The following is a 16,678-nucleotide window of genomic DNA, read 5'->3' as shown; positions in this document are numbered from 1 at the left end:
GTGAAGACCCCCTGGAGAAGGGAAAGGCTGCCCACTGCAGTGTTCTGGCCTGGAGAGTTCCATGGACTGTACAGTCCATGGGGTCGCAAAGAGTCGGACACGACTGAGCAACTGTCACAAGTGATATATTAGATGCTTTCTGACTTATTTTTCCTCTTTCTGTCTTGGGCTTTCCCAGTTTTGTTGTTTGTTGTTTTAATTACGTTGGTCTTTCTCTGAAGAGCAAGAGAACACAGCCTTGGCTAATTAAAAAAAAATGACTGTAGGGGAAAACTCCCTTATCATTACATCTCTTTGTACGCTTCTCAAGCAGAATCTCCAAGACCAAAGCACTCACAGACTCCATGCTACTCGCTTCCTCCCAGGCTCAGAGTGACGTGAGACACCCCATCTCCCTGCCCTGTCTTCTTCAAGACACCACAAAGAGACCCCTATTTCCAATGGTAGGCGACAAAGCATTGTGAGCTTGTCAGAGCAGCATTTTCTCTATCATATTTTCAAATAAATATTTACAATTCCTAAAAACCATTATTACTACATTACCCGAATTAGGCTTGCCAAGATAACTTTTGGAGCCTCCCTGGGGGCTCAGATGGTAAAGAATACACCTGCAAAGCAGGAGACCCCTGTTTAATCCCTGGGTTGGGACGATTCCCCCGGAGAAGGAAATGGCAACCCACTCCAGTGTTCTTGCCTAGAGAATCCTGTGGACAGAGGAGCCTGGCGGGCTATAGTCCATGGCATTGCAAAGAGCCAGACATGACTGAGTGACTAATACTTTCACATTTTTATATATAATTTTTACTCAATTAAAAAAACTAATTATAATGACAATAGTCTGAGATACAAAGGACATCAAAAATTTTTAGAAAAAAATATTAATTTTAATATGGGGAAAGAACTATGGAGTAACTATGCGCTAATTACTTTCAGCTGCATTACTGCATTTAATCTTCTATCAGCCACATGCCGCGAGATGACTGTTCCTCCTCTCACAGGCTCAGAAATGCTCCATCACTTGCCCACTGTCACCCACCCACAGTGTGACTTTCGCTGGGATTTGCATGTTGAAAGCTCTGATCCCAAAGCCCACATTTCCCCTCGCATTCTGCTCCAGCTCTGGGGTCTGCTCCAGCTCTGCCGCGTCACTGAGAGCGGGGCTCCCACCGCGGGCGCGGCCCGGTCTCTGCAGCCTCCTGCGCCCCGCCTCCGCCCGGCCAGCAGCCCAGGCGACTCCAGGAGGAGCTCAGACCCTCCCGTGGACCTGCACGCGAGAATCCAGCTTCTCTCCTTCCGGGAACCGAACGCCTGCCGGCCTGACGTGGAGCTGAGGCGGCATCCAGTCCGCCTGCAAGGACAGGTGAGCCCGGCGGGGCAGCCGCACGGAGACCTCATCGGTCAACGGCCTGCGGGCTCGGATGGTCAGAACCCCGGCCGCCAGCGGCGAGAGACGGAGCCGCGCCAATCTCTCACTGCTACCGCAACGCAGTAATAACCGAAATGAAGCGCACGGCAACTGCAATGCCCTTCAGCCGTCCTGGAACCGCCCCCTTCCCTGATCCACGGAAAGACTGTCTTCCACGAAACTGATCCCTGGCGCCAAAAGGTCAGCGACCACTACTCTGGAGGAGGCCAATGTTCGGTTCTAGAACCCGTGTGCCTCTTAGTAACGACAGAATGAACGGGAAGAAGCGCCCCTTCCTTCCCCTAGATAAACTGTCCGCTTCGTTGCACGGCAGCGGCTCCTGGGAGGCGCCAGCCTAGCCCAGCAGGTCTAGCTCAGGGTCCCCACGCTGGCTCGCGCTCTCACTGCAGCGCCCCATCCGGATGGCGGGGCCACTCACGTGTCGTTTCCTGTCCCGTAACAGGGTCACTGGCTTCTTCTCCAAACATAGCGTACACTGTGACTGTGTACTCCGTGTTGGGCAACAGCCCGCTCAGCTCAATGTCCGTGTGGGTCTCTCCAATTTTCATCTGTAAAGAACACACATCATCAGATCGTTTGCCCCCGTGCCTTTTTCACCCTGATCAGAGTACAACCGGATACAGGTGAGACCTCAGGGACTAAGACTTCATCTCCTCACAGCCCCTTCATCAAGCAGGTTTCAAGGCACCCTTTTCTTCATTGCCTCGTGTTGTTCTGCATTAGAAACAGATGCTGTGAAGCCACATAAAACTGAACGTACTGTGTGCGCTCTTTTCGGATAACTCTTTACATCTGGACAAGTGGCAGCTGCAGCCAGAATAACAGTGTCAAATGTTTGGTCCCCAGACAAGCGTGGGTGGAGATGAATCAGAAACATCCTCTAGGAAGAGGGTAAGGTCCAGGCCGGTCTGTTGGGACCTGGACGCCAAGTGGGCATCCTTCAACGCTGGCCTCATTCTTGCTAGTCCTGACTGGAGGCCCAATTTTTGCTTCAAGTCCCATTAAACTGGACCAGTACTGAGGCCCCCATTCAGAGGGCCTGTCCCCCTGTACTGCAAGCCCCTCCCAGGAGTCCAAAAGAGATCAACCCACTGGATGCCCAAATCAGCAATTTGCTTTTTGATTTGGGGGATGATATTTCTAACCCTGGGGGTCAGTCAGGTAAGCCAACATTCTCAGATTGTGACAACTGTGTGACAAGGATGGTTTTATTTCCGCTTTGGAAAGAAGAGAAATAACTCCATAGACTGTCCCCTCTCACACAATTGCCAGTGGTAGGGTCAGATCAAAAACTTTAATTTAAAAATATCTCAGTGTATATAATATAAAGGTAGAGAAAATAACATAATAAACCCTGATGCATCCATCACTCAAATGTAATAAATATCAACATTTTGTCATATTGACTTCAGATCTTATTTTAACAAGAACTAGACAGTCACATAAAACAAATTCTTTCTCATTCTTTCTGTTCACCATCTCTGCCCTAATGTTGAAGTGCATCTCACTGATATGTTTTTCTTTACTTCTACATAGGTGTGTAACATTTAAAAAAAGATGTTTCTGTATGTTTGCTGCTGCTAAGTCACTTCAGTCATGTCCGACTCTGTGTAACCCCGTAGATGGCAGCCCACCAGGCTCCGCTGTCCCTGGGATTCTCCAGGCAAGAACACTGGAGTGGGTTGCCATTTCCTTTTCCAATGCATGAAAGTAAAAAGTGAAAGTGAAGTCGCTCAGTCGTGTCAAACTGTTAGCGACCCCATGGACTGCAGCCTACCAGGCTCCTCCGTCCATGGGATTTTCCAGGCAAGAGTACTGGAGTGGGGTGCCATTGCCTTTAATGATGTGCATAAATGGACCATTCAACATGACATTTTTGGAATTTTTTTCTCTGGCAATATTTGGTTTCAAGATTTATCCACATTGAGACACAGGGACAGAGTTGACATTATTTAATCCCTTATGAGATTCTTCTCTAAAAATATGCCGTCATTTTCCATCCTGTCAATGAACATGGCAGTTGCTTGCGATATTTTGTTCTGACCAAGTGCCTGCAGTCTTGAAGGATGTTTCTCTGTAGTATATACCTTAAAAAGTGTGTATATCTAGCTTGATGAAATATTTAAGATTCGTCTCCAAGGCAGCTGTACCAACTGACAAGCCAGTTTACAGGAGTGATTCTGCGTCCCCACATGCTCACGTATAGTAGCATTATCAGACTTTAAATTAAACCTGGCGAGGGGCTCTCTGGTGCTTCAGAGGGAAACAGTCCACCCGCCAACGCAGGAGACACAGGGTCGAGCCCTGATCCAGGAGGACCCCACGTGCCGCGAGGCGACTAAGCCCGCGCGCCGCGACGATGGAGCCGTGCTCGGGAGCCCGCGCGCCGCAAACGAGGGCAGGCTGAGCGCCGAGAGCCCTGCTCCACGACGGGAACCTCCGCAAGAGGAGGCCGCGCAGCGCCACCGGAGAGCGGCCCCCGCAGCCGTGAGACCCAACACGACCGGAAAGAAAAGCTCGGCTAAATCCCCACGGACGCAGGAGCCCGCGGGCGTCAGCCACGGCGTGGCCAAGAGTCGCACACGAGCGAGCGCAGCGCAGGGGCTGTTTTAGGGCTCCCCTGTGGCTCGGCTGGTAAGGAACCCGCCTGCGATGCGGGAGGCCTGGGTCCAGCCCCTGGGTGGGGAAGATCCCTGGAGAAGGAAAGGCTGCCCACCCCAGGATTCTGGCCTGGAGAATCCCGTGGACAGAGGAGCCTGGCGGGTACAGCAAAGGGTCGGACACAGCTGGGCCACTAAGCACAGCCGTAACAGTGTGTGCTGCATGTGGACTGGTGGGCCTCTTTTTTATTCTTTTCTTTCGTGGTGAAGCTGTGTGTTTTTTTTAGCACCATTTTTAAGTTTCCCTTCCACCAAAAAAATTCAGATCATTAAATCCAAGTGGGCAAAAACTGTCTAAGCCTGGGAAATGAAAGAATACACGTCACCTATATTCTGTTCTAGATGCTAGAATCACCATATTCCTGGCCCTAAAGAATTCTGTCACGAGAGGCAGGTTTCAGAGGACGTTAAAGAACCAAGTTCTGCGCTCACTCTCATATACGCTCCACCTGCCTCGTCAACACTCCAGCACTCAGGCCGTCTCCTCTCTCTTCCTTGTATAGCTATACTGTAGTAACTGTTCCCTAGAAATGAGGACTAACAGCTATCATTCAAAGGTCAAAGAGTCATCATTAAAAGTGGAAGAAATGCAAAAGGCTACATCTGTGAGATATTTCTCTGTTGTTTGGTCACTCAGTCGTGTCTGACCCTCAGCAACCCCATGGCCTGCAGCCTGCCAGGCTCCTCCATCCATGGGGTTCTCCAGGCAAGAACGCCGGAGTGGGGTGCCGTGTCCTTCTGCAAGGGATCTTCCCACCCAGGGAATGAACCCTCATCTCGGGCACTGGCAGGCGGATCCTTTATCACTGAGTCACCTGGGAAACCCATGTTTCTCTATAATATCTCTCAAATTAGTAAAACAAATTTTTCAAAGTCAGTGTACATAAGGCTATCACAATCACTTGTGAACTGCATAGAGCAATACAAATTATATAAAATTTCTCTACAGTGATGTAGTAATACCTAGTATAAGCCTTAAGAATTTGCATAGTCTTTGCAAAAAGAAATTTCACTGTTAGAAATTTATCCTAGGGAAATAATCAGATGACCATATAAAGGTATATGCTAACAGTAGTCCCCAAAGTATATTTATATAGCAGGTTCTCTTTTTTTTTTTTTTTTTTGGCCTGGCTTGTAGGATCTCCCAACCAGGGTTTGAACCTGGACCCTGGAAGCAAAAACACAAGTCCTAACCACTGGACGACCAGGGAATTCTTTTATATACCGAATTATCCAAATGTCCTAATTAATAGGAGATTAATTAAACATGCACTGGTACAAACCAACAATCGGATGGTAAAAAGTTGTTTAAATGACTATATAAAATATGATTTAATGGTACGGAAAGACAGTCACAACAAGCAAGAGGAAAATTACAAGGAAAACTACAAAACCATTCCCATTGGTTGTGTTAAAAATTCGTTGAAAAAGACTGTTAACTCAACGTTAACAGTGGTTACCTCTAGGGGGTGGGCTTACAAGTGATTATTTTCTTTGGCTAATGTGACTTTTCTAAATTTTATACGCTACATTTTTATATTAAAAAAAAAAAAAAACAATGCTCAGGAAGCCAAAGATTCTAGGACTCTAGCAGGCAGCAGGCAGTTACCTCTTTTTCATCCCCGGCCAGGCCCTCCGTGAGGGGAGCGTAGAGGATCAGGTACCCGGACGCCCCAGGCACAGGGTTCCATCTCACCCTCAGACTGCTCTCAGTCACGTCGTACAGTTCAAGGTCGGACGCTATAGGTAAGGACACTGCAAGAGGAGATTTGTTAACGGTCAGCCGTTTATCAGTGCGTTTTCTTACTTCAAGGTCTCTATAGCTCAGGCTCTAAAAGCGATGGGTTTTTTAATCCTATGATATCCCTTATATACAGACTCTAAGGTTCACAGAGTTGGAGGACAAACTTACGGTCACCATTGAGGAAGGACAGGGGAAGGGCAGCCAGGGAGTGTGGGATGGACATGCACACACAGCTATGTTTAAAGTGGACAACCTACGCCGACCTCCTGCACAGCACAGGGAACGCTGCTCAGTGTTACCTGAGCCTGGACAGGAGGGCAGTCTACGCGAACGGATACATTGTATGCATGGCCAGGCCCCCTTGCTGTCCTCCTGAAACTATCACAACACTATGCTTGAATCTGCTCACACAGCCATATAAGCCCTTTGCGGAAAGGCAAAGACAATACATGTTTAAAAGCAGAAGTGCCATCTTTTAGTTCCTTATGTCTTATTAGAGTGATGGTCACATTTCTCTGGGAGCCAGTCAAGAGCAGGGAGACTCTTCTGACCCCCGTTTTACGCCCATTACCAAGCACAGAGTCTGACCTGCAGCAGCCCCTAAAACTAGCTGTTGGGGCACTTCCTAAATGACAGAATAGGTGGCTGGCTGAACAGATACATGAATAAATAAACACTCATCCACACACTCAGTCAGAGAGAGGACACATGATAGTTGGTAACAGTAGGGCTTGAGACAGAATAATCAAGAAATAAGACCGGCCATACTGGAGAAGTAGGGAGAAAGGGACTAAGGATAAACTGCAAGGCCCCAGCTTAAAAGATGACAGTACAAACTATGAAACATTGTTCTCAACTACGACTGCAGGTCCTGCTAGATTCCCCAGCACAACGCCAAGTCCAGGGCTTCGCTCACAGGTGCAGTTCCCCGCCGGGCTTCCACTGGCGTGCCTCAGCACTTCACGGCACAAGTGAGTTTCCGTGTTCCTGGTCTGCATTTCCTGCCTTGCTAGACTAAAACCTCCCTCGAGGGCAGAAATTGCTGCAAAAATATTTCTGCAAAGCAACAGTATTACAATGCTATGTGGCAGCCTGGATGGGAGGGAAGTTTGAAGGGGTGATGGATACATGTGTGGGTTGAGAAGATCCCCTGGAGAAGGAAATGACAACCCACTCCAGTTCTTGCCTGGGAACGCCTGGCAGGCTACAGTTCGGGGAGCTGCAAAGAGCTGGGCACGACTTAGCAACCAAAACCACCACCAACCAGGATACATGTATATGCATGGCTGAGTCCCTTAGCTATCCACCAGAAACTATCACATCATTGTTAACTGGCTGTACTCCAATATAAAACAAAAAGTTAAAAAAAAAAAAAGCAGGAGTATTAAAACTTGTCTTACTGTTTTCAGGAATAAATCCAATAATGTGTTGGACCTGGAACGTGGTTGTCACAATGCCTGGTGCCTTGTTACTGGAGTTGTGTGTGTTGTTATTGTTCTATCAGAGGCAGACCCGTTCTGCATACTGACTGGCGTGTACTAGGAACTCAGTGTTTGAAATAACTGAACGAGTGTGCGATCAAGTGTCTCAAGATTATCTTTTCCCGGGCTTCTCTGAGTGTGTGTGCATGTGTGTATATGTTTGTGATCGTGGTCTTTTCCAGGTAAGAAATGACTGACTAATACTCATGACTTCTAATTACAGTGATTTTCCTAATGAAAACAGATGTAACGTACTTCCCCAGTCTTCTACCGGGCAGGAGAGCTCCAGAGCTTCTCCACTCCTACTGATAAACTGAAGCCCGGTGCTTAGTTTATAATAGGCATTCACTAGATGTTTGTTTATTACATGAATACGTGTATTTTGCACCCTTCATCACTAAGGTTTCTCTCTCCCAAACATCCTGGAGTCTTATAATATCCCTCCCAACACATGGCGCCTGCAAACTGCAGACACAGCATGGCCCAGTACTGTGTCAGCACAGCCAGGCCGCCCGAACAATGCTATGCACGATCAGAAGAGGGTAGAACTCAATACACACGCGTGGTTTCGGTTCCCCGGAGGCCTTCGCTAGCCGTGTGAGCATATATTGCAAACACTGCTATCTGATATTCTGTTAAAGACATCAAGTTTCTCAGCACCGTGGAAGATACGCGTCCATCCACCACCACCTGTTTAAAGAACAGTTCGAGGAATGAGAAAATGGCATTTCTCACATGCAAACTGGAAGTCAAAACCAAAAATACCTCCAGCAAAACTTGAGCGCGTTCTCATCTGCACCACGTCCTTCTCCACTGTGGTAGTCAGTTCTCCTTGAATCCTCACATCATGGGACCCACCTTCCACTTACTGTGTCCAAGAGTCCCTCACTGGGTCATACCTAACGAAAACCGTGTCACTCCTAACCTAATTGCTATCCTAATCACATCCACTTAGTAACAGGTGACATGTGATACTTTTCCATGGAGTCTTGGGAAGCATTTAAAAGGTTTATTAGTCATGAAAAAGATAGAGCTATTGGAAGCACTGTGATTTGGGGTTTTTTTTTCTTAGTCTGGATGACATACATAATCTCTAGAATCTAACACTTTAAAGGTCATAAATCCTGCCATAATGCAGAAAAAAACTGAAACACGCTGAGGCCAATCAGAGGTTAGAACAAAAGGTTAGAACATCAAAAAAAGACACAGGGAGATTTCACCACATCTTATCTTATTTCCTGCGAATTTGTGAATCACAGATTAGGAAATGGGAACCATTCAGTCATCCGGCAACAGATGGCGTCTCCTGTGATGGCAACCCGTGAGAAGGGCCCGTCACAGACGCTTCATGATGCTTCTCATTTGCACTGATCTCCACAAACATCCAGGAAATCCCAAACCTTGAAGGATTGCATGACCACATTATGCGGAACACATAGACTTCCTTAAGGCAGAAAGTTCAGACCACTCCCAAAGTAGAAAGAAAACATCAACAGCAAGGGGGGCTCTAGCCAGATAATTAACGACTGATTGCCTTTGCCTTAGAACTCTTTCATTTCTTAAATCACTAAAAAAATTAAGTCAGTGTAAGTTGTGTTAGAAATGGATACATGACCAGTTCTTCAGGTTCTCTGATGGAAATAAAGGAGAAGATGTAACTATCATAAGCTCGAGACAGAAGAACAACCTGGACACATGGAAATGTATTCAGTCCAACAACTGTGAATGCTTGCGAGAGAATAATCTCCTTACATATCCACTTCTGCCTTGTCTTGACTTCTGTACAAAAACCGAGAGCCTGAGAATACATGGCGAAAACGCCGTCTCCTCCTTACCTCCTCTGGTTTGCCGCCCCTGGTAGGGTAATACACGACTCTGTATTTTTCCACTTTTCCGGGGGCGTGAGTCCAGTTAACCATAAAGCTCCTGGCAGTGACTTCAGAAGTCATCAGTTCTGTAGGCGGCCCAACGGTGGCAAGGGCTGAGGCTAAATAAAAAACACAGAAAATGAACCTTTTAACCAAAGTTAAATTCTATGAACCTAAGAAACTCCACTCGTCAGATATGATTGTTTATGCTGCTTCCAAGATTTTCATCTCTAGTAAATTAATTCAGTACTGGGGGCTCAGCTGGTAGAGAGTCTGCCTGCCAAGCAGGAAACCCAGGTTCAATCCCTGGATCGGGAAGATCCCCTGGAGAAGGAAACGGCAACCCACTCCAGTATTTTTGCCTGAGAAATCCCATGGACGGCAGAGCCTGGCGGCCTATAGTCCATGGGGTCGCGAAGAGTTGGACACAACTGAGCGACTTCACTTTAGGCTTTAGGCTTTAATTCATTACAGGCATACCTCAGAGATACTGTGGGTTCAGTTCCAGGCCACTGCAAGAAAGCATGCATGCTAAGTTGCTTCCATCGTGTCCAACTCTTTGCAATCTGATGAACTATAGCCCACCAGGCTCCTCTGTGCATGGGATTCTCCAGGCGAGAATTACTGGAGCAGGTTGCCATGCCCTCCTCCAGGGGATCTTCCTGACCCAGGGATCCAACCTGCGACTCTTACGTCTCCTGCACTGGCAGGCTGGTTCTTTACCACTAGTGCCCCCTGGGAAGCTAGCATTATGTCTAAAAAACAATACATATAACTTAATTAAAAAATAATGTTTTTGGGAAAATGGCACCAATAGACTTGCTCAACAGCAGGTTGCCACAAACTTTCAATTTTTTGAACACTTTTGGATGTATTTTTTAATACATGCCTGCAAAGTGCAACAAGGAGAAGCACAATAAAACAAGGCCTGCCTGGACTACGCTTCTTCACTGAAACATTTAAGCACCTATTAGGCGTCAATCACTATGCTAGGTTCTAAGTAACTTAAATAAGCCTTAGTCCTTGACTCTAAGGAACTTTCTTAAAGACACTGCTGTCGAATAGTAAGAAACAAGAACAACAACAAAAAAACACAACATTGAGTTGTGTATCCAAAGATACACTTCTGGTATCTTCGGAAGTCTTCCCTCATTTAGTTCTCAGTAAATGCTATTATTGTTCCCATTTTTCAGGTGAGAAAACCAAGTCAGAATGATGTTAAATAACTTGCCCAAGTCTCAGAATTGGTAAGTATCAGAGCTGAGATTTATATGCAAGCTTCTTGCCACAAGAGCTTGTATTTTTGAGCAGCAGAGGATATATTCTCTCTATTGAAGACTTCAACTCAACAAATGGCAAACATTCTAAAGTAAAAAGAGAAGAAAAAGCAACTGACGCATACTGAGTGTCCACTATGAGCTAAACATGATGTAAGCACCTTGTGTGTTAAATACATGTTAGAACAGTGGGTCTGAAACAGATTTGGGACCTGTAAAGTTCAAAGTCCTTGAAATTTAGGATTTCTTATCCGCTAGGGGCACTTAGTTAAAGGGACGTTAGCAGTCATAGTAATGGGGAAAAACACAGTTATTAAACAATAACTACGATCAAGTACTTTATTGAGCACGCCTTATAAGCAACCACATGTAGAGTTTTTTGTGGGAAAATCTGGGCTCTAAAATCGTCTCGGGCTTCCTTGGTTGCTCAGTGGTAAAGAATCCTTCTGCCAACGCAGGAGATGCAGGTTCGATCCCTGGGTCAGGAAGATCTGCTGGAGAAGGAAATAGCAACTCACCCCCGTATTCTTGTCTGGGGAATCCCATGGACAGAGGAGCCTCGCAGGCTACAGTCCACGGGGTCGCAAAAGAGCTGGACACGACTGAGCGACGAAAGAGCAACGACAAAAATGGTGCCATTAAGAGGCTCAGGGAACTGGGTCCAGGGAACCAGTACTTGGCTGCTCAGCCTAGTCTGAAGAGTCCCGGTCCAGGGCGAGAGGGATGATGAGCAAGAGACAGACGTGCAGGCCGACTGAGCCATCGCCGCCCCGGACCCAGCACAGGCGGGAGCAGAGCCAGACTCTCAGAGAAGGGTCTGGATGTCTCCTGCTCAGATTGCACCCCGGGGAGTCAGACGCAACCTGTAGCCCACGGACATCACAGGGAACAAGGGTCAAGACCTGTGATGGCCGAGCTCCCAGAAGACAGAGCGCACGGCTCCTTCCTACAATCCCCGCTGAGTGCAGCTCACATTTCTGGGAACTGTAAGTCAAGCCTAAGTTCCTGAGCAGTAGATGGTGGACGGGCAGGGGACCGTGGGAGCCACAGACTGGTACAGTGGTGAGTTTCCCGGGGTTCCTTTCGCCTCGTGTATCTCAAGGACAGAGCTAAGGAATCCAGCCACCCAGAAACACAAACAAATACAGACAGAAACAGTCCAGCGAAGCCTGCTCTCTCTCGGCAAAGGACCAGGAGAGGAGCAGCCCGCCAAGACGTTTAGGCAGCAACTGCTCTAGTCTAGAAAAACACCACAGGAAAAAAACCACTGTGGCCCCGTCCCACCCGTGCCAACCCAGGTCAAGCGGAAGCCAAGACCCCACCCTTCCTGACTGTAACAGGGGCCTGCGTTTACCCTGGTCCCATCACACAGCCGGGGTGATGGGGGAAAGATCAAGGAGGGAGGAGATAACTGTCCCTTACAGACGGTGACAAACACCCCACCTCAGCCCACGTGTGCTATCCACAGAGACCATGAGAAGAGCTGGACTCCAGCCCCGCGCGCTAACATCCAGGCACCCTCCCCTTTCGCTCCAGGCTGGCGTCAGAAGAGACCTACCAAGGTCATCGGATGTGAGCATACAGAAACACGGATAGATCTGCCCACACCAGCGATAAAAACGGGAGCACCACCACCATTACAAACACAGCTAAGATTCCTCAAAATAAAATCAAATATTAACAGTGAGCAGAACAGAATCTGTACAGAAATTATATCCTGAAAGCTACAGAATGCTGATGGAACGCAAAGGCTATCCTAACAAGTGAAAGAATTCGACATGTGTGTGGACTGAACGAATCAACAGATTAAAGATGTCAGTTCTTCCCAAGTTGGTAACTGATAATTGAGGATCGATTTTATGCAACTTCCATCAAAGTCCCAACAAGATATTTTGTAGAATAAAAATCATTCTGATATTTAGATTAGATAATTATACAAATTATACAGTATATTGTATAAATATTACTCTAATATTCATATGGGATATAAGGAAGCATAGTAGCAAAAACAAGTTTGTAAAAGGATATTCAAATGAGAGAACTCAGCCTATTCAATCTCAAGACTCATTATGTAGCTGCGGTGAATCAAGACTGTATGATACTGGAACAGGGTTACGCACATAAATAGATGGAACCATAAAGAACCCAGATGTAGACACGTGCAAATCTGCCCAACTGCTACTGGACAAAGCCGCGGGTAACTCAACAGCAGAAATGCAGCCTTTTTAGCAAGCAGTGTTAGAACCTTAAACTAAACTTCAAATCCTTTACAAAGAATTAACTTCAAATGTGAAATATAAAACTTTCTGAAAAAATACTAAAAAGGAAACTCTCTGGGATTTAAGGTCAGGTAAAGAGTTCTTAGACTTGACACCAAAAGCACTAATCCTAAAATGAAAAACTGATAAACTGGACCTCATCAAAATTAAAGACTTTTGTTCTGCAAATGACCTTGTTAAAAAGATGAAAAGGTAAGCTACAAATTGGCAGAAAATATTAACAAACCGCCTGTCTAAGAGTGGACTATCAGCTTCCCTGGTGGCTTAGACAGTAAAGAATCTGCCTGCTAGGCAGGAGACCTGGGCTCAACCCATGAGTCAGGAACATCCCCTGGAGAAGGGAATGGCTGCCCCCTCCAGCATTCCTGCCTGGAGAACCCCAGAGACAGGGAGCCTGGTGGGCTAAAGGCCACGGGGTCGCAAAGAGTCGGACACAAATGAGCGACTAACACACTTATTGTTATCAAACCACATATCTACACATACCTAACAACGGATCATTATCTAGGAGATAAAGAATTCTCAAATCTCAAAGGTTAAACGCTAACACACAAAAAAAACACCCCCAAAATGAGTCCAATTAGAAAGTGGGCAAAAGATATGAGCAGACATTCCGGATATACAGAGGCAAAATAGCACATGAAATGTGCATTAACACATGCGTACAGGATCTCGAAAAATACTGATGGGCCTATCTGCGGGGACGGAACGGAGAGACAGGGGCAGAGGAAGGGTCTGTGGACACAGTGGGCAAGGGAGAGGCTGGGACGACTGGAGACAGCAGTGGCCCCAGCACACACCCGGCGTGAGACCAGGCAGGCGAGGAGCTGCACGGAGGCCCCAGCACACACCCGGCGTGAGACCAGGCAGGTGAGGAGCTGCACGGAGGCCCCAGCACACACCCGGCGTGAGACCAGGCAGGTGAGGAGCTGCACGGAGGCCCCAGCACACACCCGGCGTGAGACCAGGCAGGCGAGGAGCTGCACGGAGGCCCCAGCACACACCCGGCGTGAGACCAGGCAGGTGAGGAGCTGCACGGAGGCCCCAGCACACACCCGGCGTGAGACCAGGCAGGTGAGGAGCTGCTGTACCAGGAACCTGTCTGGGCCCCAGGACAACCTGGAGGGCGGGGAGGCGAGGGAGGTCAGGGTGGAGACGTGAGCACGGTCAAGGCTGACTTGTGCTGCTGAATGGCAGAAACCAACACAAAGTGGTAAAGAAATTTTAAAAATATTTGAATCTTTAAAAATAGGGGGAAAAAAAGGCATAGGAAAGATGTTAACTTCCTTAGCCATCAGGAAAATGAACATTAAAACCACAATGAGATTGCACTCAATGCCTATCAGAATGGCCAAAGTAAAAAACTGTAACACAAACGTTAGAGACAAGCGCAGAAGCAGGATCACTGACACGGTGCTCGCGGGAATGCTGAGCGCGCAGCCGCAGCGGGGGCCAGTCTGGCCTCTCTTAGGCCAGACTACACTGAACACGGAATGTGCGGAAGCAGCTGCACTCCCGAGCACCATCCCAGAAAACCGAAAACTTATGTTCATACAAGAACCTACACATGAATGTTCATAGCAGCTTTTTTTTTTTTTTTTTTGGCAACAGCCAAAAATGGAAAGAATTCAGATGTCTTTCGATGTGTGACTGGTTAAGCAAACTGTGGTGCGTCCATAACGTGAAACGTGAGGCAGCAACAAAAGCAAGAGCCATGGACACAGGAAACAGCTTGGAGGAACCTCCAGGAAACCACCCTGAGTGGAAACACCAATTCCCAAAGTTTACATACTCTGTGATTCCATTTATTTAGCATTTCCAAAACGACAAGCATTTAGAGAGGGAGAACAGATTCAGCTGGCCAGGGGTTAGGAAGAGGCTGGGCAGGGAGGGAACACGGCTGGAGCAGGACAGTAGAAGTGATCCCGCCACAGGAACACTCTGTATCTTGACTCGAGCAGTGTGAATTTCCTGCCTGTGACATAACACAGTGGCTCTGTGTCACCACTGAGAGAAACACTGAGATATCACAAACTCTTTATACGCTATTTCTCACAACTTCCTGTGGGTGGTCAATCATCCCAAAGTCCAACATTTAAGTAAAACAAAGAAGCATGGCGGTCTACTCGCAGCAGCATGGAAACAACCATCCAGTGATTTAAAGTAGCGCCCACCCCACCCCCATATATCCCCTTGTCTACTCTGATGATGCGGAGCCTGGAAGCGCACAGCGCTGCTGGGAAAGTCAGGACGGCGCCCCGAGGGATGCGCGGGGGCAGAGGTCCGGGGGCAGAGGTCCACGTACCTTTGATCTCGCGGTCCTGCTCCTCCACCCTGGAGCACACGGTCCTCGTGAGGCTCTCCACCACCGTGTGCATCAGGTCAAACTCGGCCACGTTGTACACGTGCGTGCTGTCTGGCTCGGAGGCGATCTCCTGCAGCTCCTTCTCGTCCGCGTTTTTCACGCCTGCGTTGGGGACGACAGGGAGGGTCCCGACGGTCAGGCCGCCCGGGAGGCGCGGCCGGGTCCTCCTAGTCACCGGTACTCTGCACTGCGACCCACCTTTCCGCACCCCGACCGAAGCACCTTTTCTCGCAAGAGACACGTCTCCGGGCAGATTGTTTCTTAAAAGTCCCTTTCAAATGATTAAATTTTTTCTTTATTTGGACAAGGACACACCGCCTTACTTACTTAGTCAGTCGGTTATTTTGGGCACTGGGCCCCGGTTGCTGCGCGAGGGCTTTCCCTGCCGTGGACAGCGCAGCCCACGCCCGAGCTGGCACACGGGCTTCCCCTGGTCGGGCTCCACTTGGTGCCCAGGCCCTAGGCACATGGCGCCAGTATCTGCAGCCCGGGGCTCAGTGCCCTGGGGCATGCGGAATCTTCCCCGACCGCGGATCAACCCCGCGACCGCGGCACTGGCAGCTGCACTCTTATCCACTGCACCCCCAGGGAAGTCCCCAGATTACTAACTCTTAACTTTCCTCAGCCCATCTTGGCCTTCCGTGGTGGCTCAGACAGTAAAGACTGTCTGCAATGCAGGAGACCCGGGTTTTGGAGGATGTATTGATGAAACTGACTTCTGTCTTTCACAAATGTTTCAGAAGCAATGGAAATTAAACCAGCCCTCTACACTATCAGAACCTCAGGCTTCAGTTTCTACAAACATTAGCTTACTTAAACTGAGACAGAAAACCCTTGCCCTTCGTGGATTTTCGGTCTATCACAGCTGTGGATGCTGACGAGAAGGTGTGCTTCCCGCGCCCCAAGCAGGCCAGTGTTTTCTGCATAGTAGCACATTTAATCCTCACAGTCAGTCCTTCGAGTTGGGCGTCGCTGTTTCTCCCATTTTACAGATAAGTAAGCTGATGAGAGGTTGATTCACTTGCTCAAGGAAACACAGCCAGTAAGTATACAGCAAGGGCTCCACTCAGGCAATCTGGATCCAAAGTCATATGCCCTTAATGACCCTATCAAGCTGCACCTCCGAAGATGACACATATCACGGTGGAAACTGGAAAAAAGGGGAGACTTCCCCAGCAGTCCTCCAGCCTTGCAGTGCCAGGGATGTGAGTTTGATCCCTGGACGGGGAAGTAAGAGCCCATATCCCACGGGGTTTGCCCCAAATTTAAAATAAGTAAATAAAACAGTCAATTGATAAAAAATAAATTTTAAAAGGTTCTTTTAAAAAATGAAAAAGACACAAGGTTGGGTTTCATGAGTGTAAATGTAGATTTCTCTTCTCCAGGAGAAGGAAAGTTTCTTTAAAAATCCTTGTGACTGCAATTATCTACGGATGTTAAAAAGAGGTAAGAGGGAAGCAAGGAAGAGAGATTGCCTGAGGCAGCGGTAATTACTACTTAGATGCCTGGCCTAGTGCCATTTAATTTATCTGACAGCTTCAACAGGCTGAGTAACAAAGCGTCAATTGTTTCCAAACC

General features: G+C 47.8%; 1 protein-coding gene across 8 annotated transcripts in view; it reads right to left on the bottom strand.

Annotated features, from left to right (window-relative positions):
* Positions 1 to 16,678, bottom strand: part of COL14A1 (collagen type XIV alpha 1 chain) — a 225,232-nt gene that overhangs the window by 148,013 nt on the left and 60,541 nt on the right. For all 8 annotated transcript variants that reach the window (XR_009595100.1, XM_060394001.1, XM_042254547.1 and 5 more), the window contains exons 9-13: positions 15,041 to 15,202; positions 9,147 to 9,298; positions 7,872 to 8,001; positions 5,696 to 5,841; positions 1,845 to 1,974 (exon numbers count right to left, since the gene is read on the bottom strand). Coding sequence is in view for 7 of the 8 variants with exons in the window: in XM_060394001.1 (XP_060249984.1) it covers positions 1,845 to 1,974; positions 5,696 to 5,841; positions 7,872 to 8,001; positions 9,147 to 9,298; positions 15,041 to 15,202 (720 nt within the window). In the remaining variant the exon portion in view is untranslated. The remainder of the gene's footprint in view (positions 1 to 1,844; positions 1,975 to 5,695; positions 5,842 to 7,871; positions 8,002 to 9,146; positions 9,299 to 15,040; positions 15,203 to 16,678) is intronic.

This window comes from Ovis aries, chromosome 9 (assembly GCF_016772045.2).
Source record: "Ovis aries strain OAR_USU_Benz2616 breed Rambouillet chromosome 9, ARS-UI_Ramb_v3.0, whole genome shotgun sequence".
In the NCBI taxonomy this organism is placed as follows: domain Eukaryota; kingdom Metazoa; phylum Chordata; class Mammalia; order Artiodactyla; family Bovidae; genus Ovis; species Ovis aries.
Note: the sequence above shows the minus strand (reverse complement) of the source record. Positions and strands in the feature narration are given on the sequence as shown.